Source organism: Phoxinus phoxinus (assembly GCF_949152265.1).
Source record: "Phoxinus phoxinus genome assembly, chromosome: 8".
Taxonomy (NCBI): Eukaryota; Metazoa; Chordata; class Actinopteri; order Cypriniformes; family Leuciscidae; genus Phoxinus; species Phoxinus phoxinus.
The window spans coordinates 24,151,366-24,174,592 of record NC_136883.1 but is presented as its reverse complement, the minus strand read 5'-3'; the positions used below and the strand labels follow the sequence as shown (position 1 = coordinate 24,174,592).

The 23,227-nt window shown below is 38.9% G+C and overlaps 2 protein-coding genes across 3 annotated transcripts in view; one reads left to right on the top strand and one right to left on the bottom strand.

Annotated features, from left to right (window-relative positions):
- Positions 1–20,331, top strand: part of grm3 (glutamate receptor, metabotropic 3) — a 31,817-nt gene extending 11,486 nt beyond the window's left edge. Inside the window, exons 3-6 of the mRNA XM_079620255.1 lie at positions 1,435–2,308; positions 13,618–14,693; positions 16,735–16,912; positions 20,197–20,331. Coding sequence (XP_079476381.1) covers positions 1,435–2,308; positions 13,618–14,693; positions 16,735–16,912; positions 20,197–20,273 — 2,205 coding nt within the window. The 3' untranslated portion in view covers positions 20,274–20,331. The remainder of the gene's footprint in view (positions 1–1,434; positions 2,309–13,617; positions 14,694–16,734; positions 16,913–20,196) is intronic.
- Positions 1–23,227, bottom strand: part of elapor2a (endosome-lysosome associated apoptosis and autophagy regulator family member 2a) — a 66,894-nt gene that overhangs the window by 2,824 nt on the left and 40,843 nt on the right. The window contains exons 23-26 of one of the 2 annotated variants that reach the window (XR_013798491.1): positions 21,066–21,177; positions 20,151–20,358; positions 6,562–6,632; positions 5,207–5,372 (exon numbers count right to left, since the gene is read on the bottom strand). The gene's annotated coding sequence lies outside the window, so the exon portion shown is untranslated. Of the gene's footprint in view, positions 1–5,206; positions 5,373–6,561; positions 6,633–19,319; positions 20,359–21,065; positions 21,178–23,227 lie in introns of those variants that run through there. The other variant, XR_013798492.1, reaches the window with a different exon arrangement.

Genomic DNA, 23,227 nt, shown 5'->3' with positions numbered 1-23,227 from the left:
CTTCTTTCAAAATCTTACAGACTTCAAACTATTATATGGTTGTGTATTTCAGAAGTCCCTTTCGCACAGCGCATTGATCCCGCAAAATTGCCACAAAATTTCCAGAGTGCTTTCTGTGTGAATGCAAACACGTCCCGGGATTGATGCCGGGATCGATCCTGGGTTGGGGACCTAGTAACATTGCCGGGTTCAATGCCGTAAGGGGTGTGTCCTAGTGATGACTCACGTGCCATCGCTTGACTCTGTTGCTCTAAGAAGAAAGTTTGTGTTCGTCATCAACAAAGAAAGAACGAAAAAATGTGTGCAAGCTGGAACGAAGCAGAGACAAGGGAGCTCCTTACTATTCCCGCTGAATCTGAGATCGTTCGCCAGCTTTGTGGAACGGTACGCGATGCGTTAGTGTACATGTTTTCGACGCATACGTTACACGTCTCATCCTGACGTCACGTGTCTTTACGGGATCTTAACGGGATGTGTGTGAACGCACTCAGAGATCCCGGAAAATCACAGTGTGAATGAACCAAAATCAAATGATCCCGTATCCGTGTATTTTCTGGAATCTCTGTGTGAAAGGGGCGTGTCATTGAAACAAGTCCTGTCCTATTTTTTAAAAAACCTATTCATTTGGTAAATTGGGTGTTACATACCAGACTGAAGACGGACAGAATGCAAGTTTGCTAAAAACAATACCTAAATAGCTAGTTGGCTACTGGTCACTGATTATCCAATAGCACACATGGACTGATGACAGTGATGTCAGCAATGAAATAAATTATTACAATTTGATTTGAGATTACTAAGACAAATTTTTTTCTTTGGAATAACATGCCCTGATGAACTGTTCAAAATAAGATCAAAAACATGCATTAAGAATGTTCTAATCATGCTGACATAAAACGTAATTTATTCATCAATATGGATTTCATGTTGACTTTAACCTCTACTTACACCTGAAAATCAACAAAGTGACAGCAACTCTTTTTTGAGCATTTTGCAAATATTCATTACGTTCAAATGTTGAACATATCTGTTAGCATCCCAAAACACACACAAAAAAACTCATTGCATACAGCAGGACTTAAAGGCAACTGATGTTCTAGCTTTGACGTAAAGGTTTTGAATCATGCCAGTGTCTGTGTTATGCAGGAAAGGAGACACTATCCTGTGCATTTCTGCACATTTAGAACATAGAGTGTGATATGGAAGAGACAAGCTGAGTCTCACCAAAGAAAAACATTTCTAAGATGCTCAGCCCTGCTGAGACTGTCTGCATCCTCTTAATTGGGCTAATGTGGCTTGATCCAATCAAATGACTAAAAAAAGAATATTTTATGTATCATAGACTTTGGATAATTAATTCATAAGGTGCTGACTTATTGATCGAAAGGGTTTGTAATGCAATGCTGTATTTTTGTGTGTGTGTGTTTCTCCCAGGTTGCCAACTTGCTCCGGCTATTTCAGATCCCTCAGATCAGCTACGCCAGTACCAGTGCCAAACTCAGCGACAAAACCCGCTACGACTATTTTGCACGCACCGTCCCTCCAGACTTCTACCAGGCCAAGGCCATGGCGGAGATCCTGCGTGCCTTCAACTGGACTTACGTTTCCACTGTTGCCTCCGAGGGTGACTACGGAGAGACAGGGATCGAAGCCTTTGAGCAGCAAGCCCGTTTGAGAAACATCTGCATCGCTACTTCGGAAAAAGTGGGGCGATCAAGCGCGAAACGGTCTTCTTACGAGGCGGTGGTTCGTCAGCTCCTACAGAAGCCCACAGCCCGTGTGGCCGTGCTTTTTCTGCGTAGCGACGACGCTCGAGAACTCATCGCAGCCGCCGGCCGTCTCAATGCATCTTTCCTCTGGGTAGCAAGCGACGGCTGGGGGGCGCAAGAGAGCATCGTCAAAGGGAACGAAATCTCGGCGGATGGGGCGATCACGCTGGAGCTTGCGGCTCACCCTTTACCAGATTTCAACCGCTACTTCCAGACCCTTACACCCCTTAATAATCATCGCAACCCATGGTTCAAAGACTTCTGGGAGCAAAAGTTTCAGTGTTCATTGGGTTGGGTTTCGGCAGCTGGGGCGGGAACCCAAAAGCCACCTTGTGACCCAGAATTGGCTGTGGACAGCTCAAATTTTGAGCCAGAATCAAAGATTATGTTTGTCGTAAACGCCGTGTACGCCATGGCGCACGCCTTGCACCGCATGCAACGTACTCTTTGCGCCAACACCACACGCTTGTGCGATGCCATGCGCAGTCTCGATGGCAGGAAACTCTACCGGGACTTTCTGCTTCACGTCAACTTTAGAGGTAACCTGCTTTGCTTTTTTTCTCCTAGCGGTTTCTCACTGACTAGTACTGTAAGAGTTTACAACATCCGTCGCGTATCTGTGTCACACTGTGGTTCTGAAACGACAGGTTTACAGGCTCTGTAATTAGAGACAGTGTGTGTCTTGATTGCGACAGGGAGAATGAGGCAGGAGTCGAGCGTCTTCTGTCAGCGTGGCTGAGAGCTCGGCTTTGACTGACAGCTGAAGGAGAGAGAGGCAGGTAAAAATAAACTATGTAAAAGTGCTCAGCATGCTCAGGTTGGCGTGGCAAGTATAGATGGGATTATGCCACACTTATCTGTGGCTATGCACAAACACATTTAAAGACAAACTCCCAGAGGGAGAGAGCAAATTGTAGCTAGAAGTTTGGGGAGGAAAAGATGCAGAGAATTTGATGACGCCAAACAGAGAAGATAGGAACTAATAGGTACAACAGCACAATTGCATTATACATAAGCAGCGCAATAATGTAGAGCTGCAAAATAAACCTTGATAGGGTAATCAGGACCCACACTTGAAAAGGAGTGGTCTTATATCATCATGAAGGGGGTTATTTTGCAATAATTACCAGCGGACCGTGCATAATTTTGTTGATGACACAAACACTTACCAAATAAATAAATGGACATTAAATATTCATTTGAGTTGAAATTGCATAATGTGAGAAAAGAGAGGCTGCGTGATGTATACCATGGTATATAGCCGAGCATACCCTTACAAAAAAGTACAATGGCGTTACTATGGTACAATGACAGTAGCAGATGGTAATATTATGTTCCTTAAGTTCATTGTACCATGTTCAAAAAACTGTGGTAGCACCCTGGTACAATCATGGTAGTACTTTAACTATACCTGATGGAATAAAAAGGGTTTTATTTTTGTACTGAAATTCTTGTGTAGATTTATATATATATATAGTGAACCTCACACACCAACACATTAATTTTCGCACAAATCAAACAGACAACGTCCTTCTATTCAGGCAGTTCAGTAAGAGTTGGATGCTAAAATAATGGGAAGAAAAAAAACTACATGAAAAATAGTGCCACAAAACCTACATGGTACAGTATATATCAAAATACCATGGTATTAACATCTGATACTATCTATATACCGCCACTGTACTTTTTGTAAGTACAGTACATATGTGTGCATGTGTATATATGAAAGGCAGAGCAAGAGAGGGAGGTAGCGCTAGTTTCACACACAGAACAGAGAGAAATACACAAAGACAGATGGAAAGAGTGAGTGAGAGAGAGAGAGAAAGATCGGGCAGATAAAATGACGGGAGAGAGGTTGAGTGGGCTGGTACGCATCAGCAGAAGAACATTCTCTTTGAAGTTCACCATCTTCATTTTTCAAGCGCAGAATCAAAGACGTGTGGGGTTTGCTGTCTGGGGCGATTGAGAGGGAGGCAGGAGGCAAGCCATGCAGGAGAAAAGGAGGAAAAAACATCATCATCATGCAGACATAGGAGAAGGAGAAGGAGGTAGAGAGAGAGAGAGAGAGAGAGAGAGAGAGAGAGAGAGAGAGAGAGAGAGAGAGAGAGAGAGAGAGAGAGAGAGAGAGAGAGAGAGAGAGAGAGAGAGAGAGAGAGAGAGAGAGAGAGAGAGAGAGAGAGAGAGAGAGAGAGAGAGAGAGAGAGAGAAAAGACAGAATGGAAGAGTGAGAATGATTGTAGATGTGCTTGGAATCAAAAGAAGGATGTTGGTATGGATGGACAGATGGAAGATGGAAGAGATGAGAGAAGTCCAAAAGGATTTACAGTTCACATTCTCCTCCCTATGGTTAAGAATTAAGTCCCTCTGCGCTTCCTAGCATTCTGACTCACAAAGTTCACACAGCTGGCCCTTCTCTAGCTTTCTTTCTGCCTTTGGAGAGTCAGTGAGGGTGCTTTCACACTACAGCTTTTGGTGCATCCCAGATTCTGTTTGTCATTGGTTTGGTTGGTTTTCAGAGCTAGGATGCTTTTGCTATTTTGTATGACCAGTGGCAGCCCGTTTACACTTGATATTAACATTTGCTCTGTTCCAAAACCTATTGATATGGGAGCTTGCAATAGAGTCTGTTCTTTAAAAGGATATCTTACGCATTTATTTATGTCATTGTAAACATGTATGGCTTTCTTCAGTGGAACAAAAAATTATATTTTTTGACGTCACTGTTCTCTTAAGCATCAGTATGCATAGCACACACAAATATGGAGTAAAACAATCCATTTATACATGATTATTTTACTCAGTATGTGTGTGTGCTATGCATTTTATTATTATTTCAGTTGTAGTTTGTTATATTAATATATATATATATATATATATATATATATATATATATATATATATATATATATATATATTAATATAAAAAAACTACAACTGAAATAATAATAAAATATCTCACGATATTATATATTTAATAATAATAAAATATATAATAACTATATATATATATATATATATATTAGTTAAACATTTAGTTTAAGTGGATGTACTAAAATTACTGAAACAAATAAAAATGTAATAATAGTCATTTAAAAAACGAATAAAAATGACAAAAACTAAATTACTACAACTTTAAAATTATTTAGAATTTCAAAAAAAAAAAAAAAAACCTATGATGACATTAAACACTGTACTGTGAAGCATAAAATATGCTATTTTGTGAAATATGATAATTTGTGATTGAATCACCTAAAGATGGATGTTAATATTACCAGGTTTACCTAGAGGAATATTCCACGACCTTCTGGAACCTTCCTCCAGCAGGAACTGTTTATGGTTTATTGCATGTTAAAAGTGTTAGAAACGGTTAGCTGGATGTCACAAAGTGCTATTCACAGACAGCTCCTCTTGTCAGTGGTGTTGTGTAAAAACCTCACCCTCTGCGTCAGAGCATTTCTGTGCTGCGAGGAGCCTGTCACATCTCCAAGAGCCTGACTCCTCGAATACCCTAACACACTGTGGCAACATGCCGTTGCTATAGCAATTAGGTCGCCACATGGCATCAAGTGGTGAGGTAATCCAGTAGGGTTACAGGGGGGTGTTCTGTCAACAGAGAGAAAAAGAAAGCAAGATAGAGAGATGCAGTGCTTCTATTTGAGTCACACTCATTTAGACACTAAGCACAAACACACACTTGTAGATGTTAGCCTACAAGTATAAGCCTAGATATTAGCCTTATTCTAGATTATTCCAAAACCGCATGATCTGCCTTGCTTTCTAAGTTTCTACTACCTTTTAAAGTAACATCCTATCCGAAATTGAATCTAATAAGTGATATATCTGGAAACTGTACGTACCACAGAAATAGTGCTGGCTACTGGTGAGCCGTTCAGTCAAATCACCAAAACTAAGATTTAGCTTATATTGTCTTCTTGAACACTTTTTTAATTTTTTTTTAAATGGCAGTTTTGAAAGTGTCACATGTTGAAGAGTTCAGTACTAACGCTGCTGCACAACACCTGCTTGCAGTACTGGCATATGCTGTTTTCTGCTGGGTAAGTTAAAAATCACTATTGCTAATAGTATTACTGTAAGCCATTTTGAATACTGGCTTTCTATTTCTTGAAAGCACAAAGCACTAACACTGCGATGCAAAAATGTGTACAGTTGTGGTTGGAATTATTGGCACCCCTGAGGATGTAAATTTTGATCAAAATTTTGTTCTAAATATGATCAAAGATGGCTGTAAAAAATAAATCCGTATCGTTTATCATTTTGATCTTTCATTTAAAAAAACTTTTATTGAAGTAAAATAATTGAAATCACATTATGAATAAAATGCTTTTCTCCAAAACAGGTTGGCCATAATTATTGGCACCCATTTATTATATTACCCATTTCATTATTATACTCGGCCAACGTGTTCTGGAGAAAAACATTTCACAATGTTTTCAATTCTTTTACTTCTATGAAAAGTTAGAGTAGTGTGATTTTTTTTTTTAAATGAAAGATCAAAAGGATAAACAATACAGATTTATTTTTACAGCCATCTTTGATCATATTTACCAGGGGTGCTAATACTTCTGACCACAACTCGGTGTGTTTATATAGTATTATTTTTTCTTTGATGAACAGAAAGTTCACAAGAACACAAGATTTTTTTATTGGAAATTGAAATCGTCTTTACTGCACTTTTGATCAATTTAATATGTTGGTGATGAAGACAATTTATTTATTTCAAAAGAAAAAAATACCACAGGTATATAGAGGGCAGCATTATTCTGCTACTAACCTTTTGGAGCAGTCTTCTTGTCAGGAACTCCAATGATGTATAGGTATAGGTATAGGTAGGTAGGCAGCTCACTAGAATTAGGAAAAGAGCTATTGAGAGACACACAGACACAATAGGATCGGATATTTGTGTTTTTCCTTTTCTCAGACACTTTCAACCCACACTCCATGAAACAAAACAATTGCTCGTCCGCCCACCATCACCACACAAACTCATACAAATACACACACACACACACACAATGCTGAGATTTAACCATCACCTCCATCTGTAGCCACTAGATCACTTACAACTAATTAGCCGCCTCTCAAATTCACAGATCTGGAGTAAATATTTGTCATGCCTCACAACATTATTATTTTAGCAATGGTGTATTTTCAGAGCAGCGAAATCATTTGACACTGAGAAGATACAGAAGAGTTTTTACCTTGCTTACATTCTTAACACACACACACAACAACAACATAATACACTGTGAAGCAAAGCCATCGCTCATCCACCCACCATTAACACAGACACACACACACGCACGCACACACACACACTGAACAGGCACGACAGAAAGAAGAGCTTGTGTATTTGTTGTTCTATGGAAGATTTATTGTCATGTAAACAGTGATGTGAAAGCATGGATAGCATCTCTGTACTGACAACACGGTGTCCAAACTGCTGTACATTTACAGTATATAGCTGGAAAAAGTTGTGGATGTGTTTTTGACTAAACCATAAGCAAGTCTTGAGTCTACAGTTCACACAAATGTCGAGTCAGGGGCTCACCTTGTGCAATCTGTCCTGCTAAGAATCAAGTAATGTTATCGTTCAAAAAAGGGCCTTATATTATTTCCCTCCTGGAAATTAAATCTCTGATTTATGAATTATAAATATCTGAGAAGAAAAATATATTTACATTTACAGTACATACTGTATATTTACATGTATCTACATCTAAAACGGATTCTATCAGCTGTAGATAAATGTTACAAGGAAGCAGTACCGGTATATCACAAAATTTTTTGATGTTTAACCCTTCAGATTAAAGAACATTTTGAAAGTACTCATGATGCAAAGAAATCCAAAATAACAAAAAAAGGAGGTATTAAAATTATCAAAAGTCACAGTACAGACTTATTTACAAATATATATATTTTATATATATATATATATATATATATATATATATATATATATATATATATATATTTATATATATATATATTTATATATATATATATATACATATATATATATTATATAATAAATGCCATCACATGAATGAATTGCATTTTTAAATGTATTAAAACAGAAAACATTTTACATTATAATCGGTTGCAATGTTACTGTTTTTACTGTATTTTTATTTTTAAAATGCAGTCTTGGTGAGTATTATAGCATAAATTATTTAAAAAATCGTCTCGGACCACACGTTTGTTAAGGCTACAATTGTCTGTACAATAAATTTGTCTGCACAATAAAAGTCAATCATGTTCAACATTTTCCAGGTCAAAAAAGGACATAAAGGTAGCATAAAAGCAATCCATACTTCCAGCAGTTTAATGTAAATCTTAAGTAGTGATATGATAACTTTGTATAATGAACAGTGATATTTAGTCGTCATTCACTCTCAAATCAAATGAAATTATTGATCAACTCGTGTATACACAAGAACCAAAGGTTTAATGTTACTAATGGGTAACACTTTTTCATTTGGACTCTGTATGCATGAGTTGAGTTAAAAATAAAAATAAATTATTTTAAAAGAATTTAAAAAGTCTTACATTTAATTTTGTTAAACATACAGATATTGTTAGTGAAAAAGAAACTCAATAAATGGCAACCTTCTGCATGTTTGTGCACTTTGCAGACTCTGATGAGCGGTGCTAGTGGTTCTGTGACTATCATTTTCCAAAATATTTTATTTTCATAACATTGAGTCATTTACAAGTTCAAGTAGAGTCCTGAGTCATTGGTCGAAGTCATTTTCTTCATTTAGTCAAGCTAGTCACAAATCCTTAAATGTGCAACTCGAATAAAATAACTGTAGTCTTCCACTATTGCTATCAACTCACAACACACCTCTTTATCATTTCTTTCTGCTTTCTCTTTCTCTGTGAAGAAGCTCTTCAAACTGTCAAACTCAGCTCTGCGGATGTGCGTCTGTGTCCTCGCCAGGGATGCTGTGTCTGAATGGCGACTGTCAGTTGCATAGGTATGCATGGCAGAGATATGTTGTTTTTAAACCCTGAATTTTGGAAACGTCTCAGACGCCAGACTGACATGCTGTGTTACCTGAGTCAAGCGGATCATGCTCAGTGGTGATGTCACATTGCCAGTTTTCTGTGTCTCTGTCAAAACGGAAAATAACGTTACCATGGAGCTTAAAAAATAACTGGCATGCGTATATTACCTGAGAGACAGAAATAGACAGCACAAGCTGCTACAATGAAAGAAAATGAAGCCAGCAGCAGTTTTATGTTGAATACAATCAGAGATGGGCATAAATACATGAAAATGTATTTAAAATAACAATGCAAAATCCTCAGTTGAAATGTATCAAAATAAAATGCTAAATTCTGTGTGGGGGGAAATATTTAAATACAAATTATTTATTTTAATTATTTTAATACAAATTAAATTTGCCATTCAGTGAAGTGTCATTATTAGCAGGTCTTGAAATGAACACTCACTAAGCCGCCAAATGCTGGTGGACTTCAGCAGTGGCGTGTAGTTACTCCTACAAGCCACTTTAGCGGGTTGAATTTTATGTATAATATATTTTAAAAATTCAATCGTGGTATTGCATGTATTGCGCATCATTTGACTCATTCCCGCTGATTTTGTGCTTACACCATAATTTTGCGCAGATAAAGCCGTCTATCAGTACTTAATTGAGTTTATATTTTTGTACTTAAACAGCCAAACACACAAAACAATGTCAAAATGGTCCAAATGCATCAGGTCTTAATTAAAGTGACAACAGCCTAATATAACTGCTGCCAAATTGACCCTTCGCTAAGTCACGCCCGAAAACCGTCACTGGCCAATCGCGGCTTAGCAACCGTAACTAGTCGCTGGAGGTCTGGCAAGCTTTCGCTTGAGCGAGAGAAACATGCCAAAGCGTTGTGCGTATGGATTGTGCAAATCTGATACACGGTATCCTAAAAGTACGGTGGGGTGGAATATTTTCCCTTCCCGAAACCCAAAAACTTAGGGGAGAAATGCTGGGCGTGGATCAAGCAGTGTGGGTCGCCCCATTCACAACTAAATGTCGACAGGATTAATGGTTCTTTGTTCATAATGCATATATTTGAACGTAAAATAAGACGATTAAAGACAAGACGGAGGCTCACTGACGGACTTTAAAATATATTTCAGCATTTTGTTAATCGACGGCCTACCCCTAAGTAACTTTACCCCAATCCAATCAGACCTTACTCTGCTGTGCATGTACATAGCTGTTCCTCAATTTGTGTGTTTCCCATTTGAATGGTCAGCGTATGAGGCGTCTGCTTCTTGCGCTGCGACCTATAGGCTTTAGCTTCAATTTTGATGAAATTATTCTCTAATCAGTTGCATATTATGTCGTGGATATATCCCTTGAATGCATACTGCAGTCCCTTTTGTCTTACTCTCTCAGATATTTCACCTGTTCGCCAAAAATGACTAATTATCTCCTTGGGAATGTCTGACACCGGTGCACATACTGTAATAGACGTGGCAGGCACGAAAGCTTGTCAGGCGTAGCAACAGTAACTAAGGAGGGCGGGGCTTAGCGAAGGGTCAATTAGTGATAGTTTTTGCCCATGGTATCGATGTCAAAATTGTGGCCAGTGAAAATGCTGAGCGGTTAGTAACTTTGGAAAACCACTATAGCGACAGTGGCTGGTGAGCAAAAAAGGTAATGTTAGTGTGTACAACTACTTAGAAGCTTTTGTTTTCATTTCATCTACCTCTACCATCAAATTTTCAAAAAGGTGTTGCCTGTCGGTGCCAATAGCCTCGTGGGCAGTGTGCCGACATATAGCACAGTTTGTGTTTCAGGCTCCCGAGTTTGAGTCCCGGCTTGTGGACCTTTCCCGATCCCGCCCCCCTCTCACTCTCCAACTTCGCTTCCTGTCAACTAACTGTCTCATCATAACAAAGACAAAAATGCACAAAAAAACCCCCAACAAAACAGGTGTTAAATTAATGATTCACTCATAAAGACAGTCACTTGTCACCACCCACTGGCATAACCTGCAGAAACAGTCATTGAATAATCCCCATTCATCTGGAACACGCAAACACAGACAAGCAGAACAATGTCTTATAGGACTACAGTATTATGGTATTAAAATATTTGTTCTCCTTCCAAAAAATAAGTGCATGACACCCGATATCAACTACACTCATTTCAACAACATTGATTGATACAGGCATATGTTATGCCTATGATGATCTATATGCCTTACAGGGGTCATCGGATGCAAAATTATTTTTTATATGGTGTTTGCATATAAATGTGTCTTTTCAGTGTGGACACAACCACCATACAATAAAAAAAACAATTCACTCTTTTTTTAAATCCTCAAAACGTCTAAATACTCTCAACAATCAAGCCGTTTGGATTTTCTGAGCAATATGATGTCATATTGCTCATGCTCCGCCCACGACTGCTGACGGACTGTCCGGTATTAGCATATTACCGCCCTCAGCCATTTGTATACTGTCCACCAAGGCAGGTTGTCATGGCAGCACTTTACGTGCCTTGTGTCGACACCCCCCATGGAAGAGAGGGGTGGGGTGAGCAGTTGCTCATTATCATTTAGAGAGACATGCACTGAAACGGGTCGCTGTGAACAGAGCTGTTTTTGAGGAGGTAAAAAGGAATTTTAAGCAAAGTATGTTATAAACTTTATATGAAGACCCTAAGAATCATACCAACTTGTGGAAAATGGGCATCCGATGACCCTTTTAATGTGTCAAAACAAATGTAAACAACTTTGTGAATTCCCTACGGTGAAAGAGATGTAAATTATAAATTCATGTTCATCCTCAGTCAGTTTATGTCCCTACGCTCCATGAGCAGTCCGAGTGGTTTGTGTCAAGCAATAATACAGAACTGCAGGTTAAACTGCTCTTGCCGGTCTTGTGCAACCTGTTCAGATCAATTGAGCTATTTTAAGAGAGCATCAGACTACAAGCCTGATTTGTGGATTTACTGCATCTGTGTCATCCCATGACAAAACATGCAAACATCTGTCAGGGATGCACAGATATATTGTGATTGACACTGATTATGAGCCATAGGTATTTAATGTTGTATCAGATAAACAATATGATGGATCATACATTATACCCTACTTTTTTTCTTTTTTTGTCTACGGCAGGACTTTAGGTTGGATGGATGGATGGATGGATGGATGGATGGATGGATGGATGGATGGATGGATGGATGGATGGATGGATGGATGGATGGATGGATGGATGGATGGATGGATGGATGGATGGATGGATGGATGGATGGATGGATGGATGGATGGATGGATGGATGGATGGATGGATGGATGGATGGATGGATGGATGGATAGATAGATAGATAGATAGATAGATAGATAGATAGATAGATAGATAGATAGATAGATAGATAGATAGATAGATAGATAGATAGATAGATAGATAGATAGATAGATAGATAGATAGATAGATAGATAGATAGATAGATAGATAGATAGATAGATAGATAGATAGATAGATCCTATCTCCATCCATTCATCAGACTGTCTCTATGAATCCTATATCAAATGTATTTGTTCCACAAATGGTGTCCATATCCTTGGAGGCTCAGCGCAAGATAATTAACTGCAATTAGTGTTTGTAACGGGTAATTATATTATAGTTATCCTGTTACCATATGTTGATTATTTAATACAGGGGTGTGCTCGGCATCTGCCGCCAGTGACGGATGATTACACATTACCGAGGTCAGTCGCCTGCCATCAAATCGTGGAATGAACAGATGAGCAACAAAGAAATGAACTATGGGCCACAGAAGGTTAATTTGATCCAGCGCACTATGAAGTTCTCGAATACAGCAAGATGTTTGTGGATTTCATCGCACCTCAGCTGCATGCGTATGTGGGGGTCTGTGAGTGCATGGGGGTTGAAGTTGATATTGACGTTATCTTTGTGAATGATGGGGTTCATAACTTCTAACCTGTTTTCCTTATCTGATGAATCATCATCCAGCAGAAAGCTTCCAGAGACCCTCTGAGCAATTACACCATGCAGAGAAAACATTCTGCACCAGGTGTGGCTGTAGGCAACTATTTGTGTGTTTACATATAATTAAAATGAAAAGAAAAGTAAATAAATAACATGGTATTACTATAATTTTTTTAGATGGACACAATAGATTGATAGATACATGTAGAACGATAGATCAATAGAACAACAGATAGAACGATAGATAAAACAATAAACAGACAGATAGACAGATCTCCATAACTTCAATTCTCTTCTCTTTTTTTTTCTTGCCGCTATAGAAAAATAATCACTTGTACAATCAGTAGTGACAGTTTCACCATCATCCCTTGAGGGACATTTTTTTCTTGTCTTCTCTTTCGGTTCACAATATATCATTTTCCCTGAGGCTAAAACTCGAGACAGAAGCATCAGCTCCTCTGTGCTCATTTGCCCATGTCTTATTTTGCAATGTGCTGACCAAGGACGCTTCCTCCCAGAGCCCCGAGCTACACTACAGAGGTGTGTGGGAGACTTCATATGAGCGATAAAACCAATACCTAGCACATAAACCCTGACAGAAAAACAGCCCGATTCCTCCTCAAACCCTTGATATGTTCTCTGCTTGAAGTCGGATGGCATCGTGTAGTCATTTTGTTTAGAGATTCGATGATACTTCTCTTCGCCTGCTTCATGAGCCTGCAGCCGTTTACGTACTTACTGATAATAACCAAAGACAGTCATAAAGGGAACTATCTGTTCTTGAGTTAATGTGTTTCATCCCACTTAATATGTGTGAAATAACTTCTCCCCCTCTTTCTCATACTCCCTCTCTAGCTCCATTCTCCCCTGTCGGCTTGGAGAATCAAGTAAAATTTGACGCATATGGTGACGGAATGGGTCGCTACAACATCTTCAACTACCAGAGAGTGCCAGGCAGCGACAAGTTCACTTATATCCAGATCGGAGAGTGGGCGGAGATTCTTTCTCTAAACGAGGGCTTGATCGGCTGGCCAAGAGGAGCGGACGTACCCACGTCTCAGTGCAGCGACCCTTGCGCTCCTAATGAGATGAAGAAGATGCAAGCGGGTGAATACTGCTGCTGGATTTGCACTCCCTGCGAGCCCTATGAATACCTGCCAGATGAGTTCACATGCATGCCCTGCGCACCTGGCCAGTGGCCCCGTCCTGACCTGATCGGATGCTACGACCTTCCTGAGGACTACATCATGTGGGAGGACGCTTGGGCCATCGGGCCCATCTCAATTGCATGCGTTGGCTTCATCTGTACCATAATGGTCTTCATCGTTTTCATTCGGCACAACGACACACCGCTGGTCAAAGCGTCAGGTCGCGAGCTGTGTTACATTCTGCTGCTTGGTGTCTTCATGTCGTACGTCATGACTTTCATATTCATCGCGAAACCGTCGCCTATCGTGTGCACGCTGCGGCGGTTAGGCCTCGGTACCTCGTTCGCAGTGTGCTACTCCGCCTTGCTCACGAAGACCAATCGAATCGCTCGCATCTTCAGCGGCGTGAAGGAGGGCGGGGCTCAGCGACCACGCTTCATCAGTCCCAGCTCACAGGTGTTCATCTGTCTGTCACTGATCTCAGTGCAGCTCTTGTTAGTGTCCGTCTGGCTACTAGTGGAAGTTCCCGGCACGCGGCGGTTCACCACGCCGGAGAAACGTCAGACTGTCATTTTGAAGTGTAACGTACGGGACTCTAGCATGCTGCTCTCGCTAAGCTACAACGTGGTTCTGGTGGTCCTCTGCACGGTCTATGCCTTCAAGACCCGCAAATGTCCGGAGAACTTCAATGAGGCCAAGTTCATCGGATTCACCATGTACACCACCTGCATCATCTGGCTGGCCTTTCTGCCCATCTTCTACGTCACCTCCAGTGACTACAGGGTACGTCTGAGACAAACATTCTGTAAAATTCTAATTAACTGAAATTCAAAGAAAAGTGTGACTTTTAAAAGGGCAAGACACCCAAAATGTTTAATTCGGTCACCCTTTACTCACATTGTGTCAAACTTCTATGACTTTGGCCCTGTCCCAAATAGCACCCTAAACACTAGAGGTATTCCTCTGAGTCCGCACTTTCGTGAAGTAACCGCGCTTTGACTGTTGGGAAGAAGAGCTTGCATCAGTGCGGTTTGGCAAAAAACGAGGGCGCATATTGACCGCAAAGGGGGCACTAGTGAGCACCCTTCTGCAACCTAAAATGACAAATGAGATGCCCTACCATAACGGACACGCGCATGCGGCAGCCATTGTAAGTCCACAAGACGTGCATATGAAGTGTGCCATTTGGGACAGGGCCTTATTTTCTTCTATGAAACCCAAAGGAAATTTAAAAAAAAAATCTTTCTATACAGCATATGCCAAATCTAAATCTTGGAGTAATTAAAAAATGACTATTAATGTTAAAGATTATTATATTAATGAAAACACCAGCAATGAAATGCCATTTGAGACCTTCTGCCCCAATTCTGGGGGTTCGTTCTTAAATTTTTCACTTAAATTACAACCATATTTGTTACTGTACAATTCTAAATTAATTTATCTCTCCTTTGGGGTCTGGCCAAATTAATTAAAATTCCAACTCATGAATTTAAAAGTAACCAATTCCTAACATAACTTTACTTTGCCCAGTCCTGTCTGACATAAGCAGAAACTCTGCTCAAATCAAATTAAAGTACCTGAAGCTAACTGAACAAAGCTAGATTTAATCTAATTTAGTGAGAATGAATCAAACTGATCTGAGCTGAAAAGCGGAACCAGAAAAAAAATCCATTAACATGCAAAACAGACAATGTTGTCTTGTATCCGTGCTTGTGGGACTGCAAAATGCCTGCTGTTCAGATAGCTGTTACGTGTATTAGGAATTACACCAAGCAAGCAGAACTGTCAGATAGAAATCTGTTGACAAATTTAAATCCTCAGCAAACACGTAGCCCCAACAGACAACTTCTCAATAGCTCGTTGATGCAACAAATATATAACATATAGAGTGATTCAGTGTGACAGTGTCTTAGCGGGTCTATAACTGAGCTTGTCATTCACCACACCGAGTGAATCCAATAGAAACTTGAAGTACCCAAACAGCATTGCCAGACGTAGATGGCCTGCTGACGCAAGGAGGAATTCTTGCAGGGAGCAGGACAAAAATGGGTCTTACTAGGCCGCAGTCAATGAAGTGCGAAAAGAGGCTCTTTGCTCAAGAGACATGGCCCTCAGAGACTACTCGCCCACAATGCTGATGCCTGTGGAAGCGCAGGATAGTTGAAAGATATAGAAACCCGAGTGCAAATGCATGCAGCCGCATGATCAGAGCCACCAATCAACCCGAGTACAACACAACAGAATAAGGACAGCTTTGTAGATGGCCCACGCTGATAACACTGCAGAAAATATGAGCAAGACTAATAGAACAGCTAATCGGTTCGCGTTTTTTTAGGACATGAACTTACGCGAATAGGGAACTTGCGGTATTTAAACCCACTGATAATTCATATTGAGATAAAGGTCTAACTGAAACAGATCATACCATTCATTTAGCTCCCTGTGAAATTGTTCCTTAAGCGGAACAGCGTTGTGTTCCCCTGGGGTTGAGAGATCCCTGTTCAGTTTACTGTTATATCCGATCCCTCTTATCCCTTCACTCACAGCGGTGCGCCTTGACGGGGGACTGCGGGGAACAACACGAAGATCTAAAACTGGGAAGAAAATTGTTGCTAATGGGAGACATTCAACTACGTCTAATCAAATGCTATTTACGCCGCACTTTGCTAAATGTCACTGTTATTATACCCCCGTGCTCTACCTCTTTATTAGCCAAGGGGTTCTTGATAGTCACAACTAATAGCTTCTGATTATCGGAATAAATGAGTCACCGTAGAGACAATGTTGGGTGAGAAATAAATTGTGTTTGTCCTCTCTCTTTCAGGTCCAAACCACAACCATGTGTATATCTGTCAGTCTGAGCGGATTTGTGGTGCTGGGCTGCATGTTTGCCCCCAAAGTCCACATCATCATGTTCCAGCCTCAGAAGAACGTCACCAGTCATCGGTTAAACATGAACCGGTTCAGTGTAAGCGGGCCGGCCACAAGCTACGCGTCCCATGGTGAGATCTACACGCAAACAAACAGATACTGTATATTAGATAGAAACATTTGAACATTGACTAAGTATTGCCTTTACTTTACATTTATGCCACAAATACAGCAAATTGTGTGACTTAAGCCCTATTCGGACGGGATTATCTTAACAAGGGTAGATTGTTAAATCTGGTCTGGTCGAACGATGTATTAATTAAATTCAGGTTTATGTTGGTAATAGGTACTTACCTAACACTAAAAGATGCCTCTGACAAGTGCTTTCAACCTTCTTTTTGATCTGAATGGTGTGTAGAGCGCAACTGAATGCCTTTTAAAGCAACTCCATACTTGAAAAAACGCAGAAAACTACTTTTAAACAGAAAATGACGGAACATTTACGTACATATTTACAGCGGGTCTATTCGCACAGGATTAGTATTACCTGAGGTCATTTTTATGGACCTCTTTACAGAAGGTAAAAGTCGCCGTAATCTTTACTGACATTGTCCATAATGATTATTGTGACGGCACATTCGAACGGGACTAAAATCACTGAGAAGCTCTGGTAACAATTACTTTACCCCACCTCTCCATGTTAAACTAATCCCATCTGAATAGGGTTTTACTGAGGAGAGATCTTCTGTTCATTTATACATTCCTTTATTGATCTCCATGCTTTTCTTTTCCCCCAGAGTCTCTTATTGGAATTTTGATTAAAAATAAATAAATAATTGGTAACACGTTACAATAAGGTTTCACTAGTTATCTACATTTGTTAATATGAATTAAGAATGAATAATACTTCAACTGCATTTATTAATCTAAATTAATTCAACATTTACTAATACATTACTGTTTGTTAACATTAGTAAATGCACTATAATGAACAAGCAATGAACGACTATTTTTATTAACTAACATTACAATAAGGTTTCATCATTAGTGAACATTAGTTAATGCATTAACTAACATGAGCTAACAATGAACAAAACATCTTAAAGTATTACCAAATAATAACAAAATAAATACAAAAACTTTCAGATAATACTATGTATAAATAATGCCACTATTCAGAGAAAATTCACTGCAATCATCAGTTGTCTTATCTCTTTTTCATAATGATTTTCCAGAGAGACCGTTTATTATTTATACCACCTACTTACTGTTCTGAACAATCAGACGACAGTTTCCACCTGGCAACTAGCAAATATTGCTCATTTATACAAATAGTTCAATTCTGACACTGGCTTAAACACTTAGAACCATATATATATATATATACATATATACACATATATACATACATACAGGTGAAACTCGAAAAATTTGAATATCATGCAAAAGTTCATTTATTTCAGTAATTCAACTTAAAAGGTGAAACTAATATATTACTGTATATAGACTCATTACATGCAAATTGAGATATTTCAAGCCTTTATTTGTTATAATTTGGATGATTATGGCTTAAAGCTTATGAAAACCTCAAATTCAAAATTAGAACATTGTGAAAAGTTTTTCATATAGCTGTAAGCCATAATCATCAAAATTATAACAAACTTGAACTGAGAATAAATTAACTTTTGCACAATATAGAAATTTTTTGAGTTTCACCTGTATGTATGTATATATATATATATATATATATATATATATATATATATATATATATATATAAACATGGATGTCTCATTAGCGACTGTCTATGGGCTGCTAAACTTGGACCCATGTATGAATATCTGCAATATACTTCAGCAGATGTGACCAATGACGTGTCTGGATCGGTCGAATGTAGCATCTGCGTTTACATATCTATGCTTAGAACACTAACAACAATTCAAAACACACAAGCAATGCCATAGCAACCTCTCAGACCACAGTTTTCTTGTTGTGCATATTGTCATCATGGTTATCGCATTATGTGCCTAATGTGATAATGTATAACATACACAAGCATGCAGAATTGCAACCATGATGACACGACCCACAAAAAAAAAACAGAAACGGCATAAATTGAGAAAATGCTGCAAAGCAATTTAGTTGTGCTCTAAATACAACTGGTTGTCAATGTTGAACTTTCTGCAGTGCTTACACAGGCGGTTTGTAGTGATTACAGCCCTTTGATATGCCAATTTACACTGAGGATTTTAATGTCAGCATTGTCACACAGAGCGGTTGTGTAAGAGCACAGAGGAAAGGTACGGTAGGGAGAGGCCGTTCTGCCGCCTGATGGTGGGTAATAAGCCCATGTGTGCACAGACAACAGCTTCTGCTCTGATGCATTATTCACAAGCACAAAAACAGATCAGGTAAACAGTTTCATCTTTATTTACATTTTATTCATCTAATAAATAACATGACAGACACTGCAAAGAAGAGAAGACGCTGCGGAGTGCAGAGCAGAGATCACATACAGTCACACGCTAGGAGGGAAAAGAGGGGGAGGGAGGTGATGAGAGAATGAAATGGAGGGAAAAGTTGTCGGTAAACTTTGTGAAAAGTTTGTGGTGCCTTTTTGAAGTTGGCCATCAGTGGCAGAGTCACATTTTAACATACTATCACTTTTGCTGCGGTATATGGCATGCACACACTACACAGTATGCAAATATGAATTATGCATGGAATACCTTGATAAGTGATGACCTACTACTTACCATATGTCAAAATGTGCAGTATATAACAGAAATTAATACATAAATAAATGTAAAAGAACTAGCTAATCAAAAAATATTCATTACTGCATGGTTATATAATATATAAAACATTTTTGGATTCAATTTCTTGCAAACATAACTACATTATGATATATTACACAGTAGTGGCAAAAAGTGATGTCCGGCCTAGGAAAATTTACATCTTCACCCTTTGTTCAAATACTATTTTAAAAATTGTTTTGTAAGCATATTACACAGTTATGCTAGGAGTTAATTGTTTTATTTATTATATTTTGGCCTGGCTGTCATAGAATTAAATTATAAACGCATGTATAAATAAGTCAGAATCAACAAAGTATTAGTATAGTATAACTGATTATGTTGTAGTCAGTGTATGCTTTTTCCTGTTTTTGCATATTAAAATAAAATATGTTATTTTTTGCCAAATAATTTTGATAAATGCCGTAACCAAGTTTAGTGTTTTGTTCTTCCCTCATATTTGAAATGTTTTCCTCATGTTTTGATGGTTTGACGGCCACTAGTATATACTTTTACCATGATAAAAAATGACTTCATATTATGTCCGACCGCTTGTACATCCCTTTATCCTTACCTTCTTTGCATTTGTCTAATTCTCCTTTCGCTCTTTCTTCCTTAAGCATCCGTGAGCGCCAACTTCGTTCCGACGGTGTGCAACGGAAGAGAGATTGTTGACTCCACCACTTCCTCTCTGTGACCCCGCCCCCTCCTCCAGACTCCTGCTCCTTAGCGACTGTTAGCCAATCAGCACACATTGTGCTCTGCCCAAGAACTAGGTCTGCCTACAACGTGTAGAAAGTGTGTATGATTATGATTTATTATTAAATTATTTTTAGGGCTCGTTGTAAATATTAACTGACATTGTTGTAGAGAAACAAAAGAACAAAAAAATCCTTTATAGAGAGATTTTGGAAACTGTTGTTTTGATAGCTTTATTATGTATGTTGTAAACGGCCATGATGTGATGATGTAAAACTCAAACCAGTTTTGATTGGGCCACAGTAGAGACTGACAGAAATGGCTCCGCCTGCAATACTGGATACAATTTGTGGTCGTTTTCTTTTGTAGGCCTCATTGTAATAATCTAAACTGTATGTATTTCTATGTTGTACATTTTGTACAGAATCTTAACCGATGGTTTTAACAGCACACGACGACAGTATTACGCTGGTCATGAGGGCCAGAGCAGGAAAACCATCGAGTGGGCGCTCGCGCCTCAAACTTCACGTCGTCTCATTACAGGCAGTGGCTTGATACCAGAGGTTACAACACCATTTTAGTAAACTGTCATGACATCTGAAAACATATTACATTAACTGCATCTCATAAGCATTACGTTGAGATGGCTGTGATGCATGTTTATGTTGCAGCACAGATATGCAGTCTCCTTATATATGTTTACACTGCCTGTGACGAGTAGCCTTCAGGGATGGGAAGTCTGGAAGATGAGCATGTGAGGTAAAGTGAATCTTACAAAGTTGACACTTACCCCTTTTCTACCATCATGGTGCTGTTGCCGTCCTGCACTTTTCGATTGGATAAAAGTTGATTTGCCAAAGAAAAGCCCCTTAAACCGGCTTGTGACAAACCAGGAAACAGTACTGTCAAATGGCAAACAATAGGTTAATGTCCTCTCCAAAAACTGTTATCAAAAACATAAACTGTGTTGTATTTGAAAATATACATATTTGATAAAAAATACAGTAAAAACAACAATCATTTGAAAGAACTGATTTGAATGTAATTTATCTCTGTACTGGCAAATCTGAATTTTCAGCATCATTACTCCAGTATTCAGTGCCACATGATCCTTCAGAAATCATTATAATATGCTGATTTGCTGCTCAAGAAATGTCCTATTATTATGTTGCTAACCCAACTCTGGCACCGGCACCATTTCAGTGGAAAAATAAATGATCGGTTACGTTTCTGACGTGGAAAATGCTTTGTGATGCAGTGAATGTAAAATGTATTCTGTTGTTCGATATCGGCTTGTTGTGCCTTATCATTTGTCCTATAGTTTTAATACGAGAGGTTCCTCGGAACCTTTTGGTGAGAGGGAACCGGGCCATTTTTTTTACAGACATCTTTTTTTACATTTCAGAAGTTTTATACATTTCTATGTTTTCTGTTGGTTCGTATGGAAGAAAGAGGGACGCTCGGGTTCTTCGACAAGCTGACGATTTATGGAGCACTAAAATGTTAAGAGTTTTAATGTTTTTTGCTCGCAAGGGATTCTGTAAAATATCACGTTACCTAATGCAAGTGTCAAATTCTATCATGTAATTTAAGGATCATCCATTCTTGGCCTGTCATGAAGAGATATAGTAAACAAATATGTAACAGTAACCTAGAAATGCTAAAGCTCTCAACATTCATAATTCATCCGTATGGCAGCAAAGGAAATCATTTGTGTGTCAGTTAACTGTACCATGAGGTGAACATGCACAGCAGGAGCAAAGAAATCAGATAACAGAAAAACAGCCAATCGATGACAGATTTAGTCTTCCAACACAAATACAATCAAAATGCAGCCAAACCCATATATATAGACTACTATATATATGCTTCCTCACTCCTCAGTTTTCTCCCCCTTTTCACTCACTAATTAGTGATTAATACTGCTGAAAAGAAGGTTTAGAAATTTCAACAAACCTAATCCTAAAGTAAATGATGTTATGTAATTAAAATTAAAAATTTGTGCCTGACAAATTATTAAATCTTGTAAACATCCATTGGACTAGCATTGAAGTAGGAATTAAAGCCATATCTATATGGATCAGGATAGATATGGACTACCTAGACAGCAAAGCCTTAGAAACCAGCCAAAACACCCTAGTAACATGGTAAACAACGCTCAGACCACCTTAGCAACTGCATAGCAATGCCCTGGAAACTGATTAGAATATCCTAACAACTGCAGAGTAATGATAAAACCCACAATGATAAGAACACCCTTGCATTGGTACAGTAACATGAGTTAATGTTAATAAAAGCAACTGCTTAGCAACATGCTAAAAAAACACGTAGAACACCTTAGCAACTGCATAGCAACACCCTGGAAACCACCTACAACATCCTAGCACAATGACATTCCAAAAGCCCCCAGAACACCCTAGCATCTGCATAGTAAGTAACATGCTAAAAACCACTTAGAAAACCTTAGCAACACCCTGGAAACCACCTACAACATCCTAGCACAATGACATTCTAAAAACCACCCTAACACCATAGAACCTGCATAGTAAGTTAAATGCTAAAAAAAACACCTTAGCAAATGCATAGCAACACCCTGGAAACCAGTACTATAGTGGTCACTTTTACACAGGCAATGTCTTACAAATTCTTACAATACTTTGCTCCTACAAAACAAACAAAGAAAGTTAATAAGTAAGTGACTGTATAGGAGAAAAACATCATGGAGTTATGTAAAGCAGTTTGCTGCCCCATAAACTCCAGCATGATACTCAGCAACTCTGTGCTTTTGTGGCTAGGCAACACCACCCCAAAATCTGCACACATCCTCTTTCCACACGTTAAGTTGCTAGGGGTCCTCATTCCAGCATTAGTCTCTTTAAGAATGTTTTTGAGAGAAGAGGGAAAAAGTCAAATGTGGCGGTTTCATCTGAGTGGCTTAGAAACGGTTTAGGA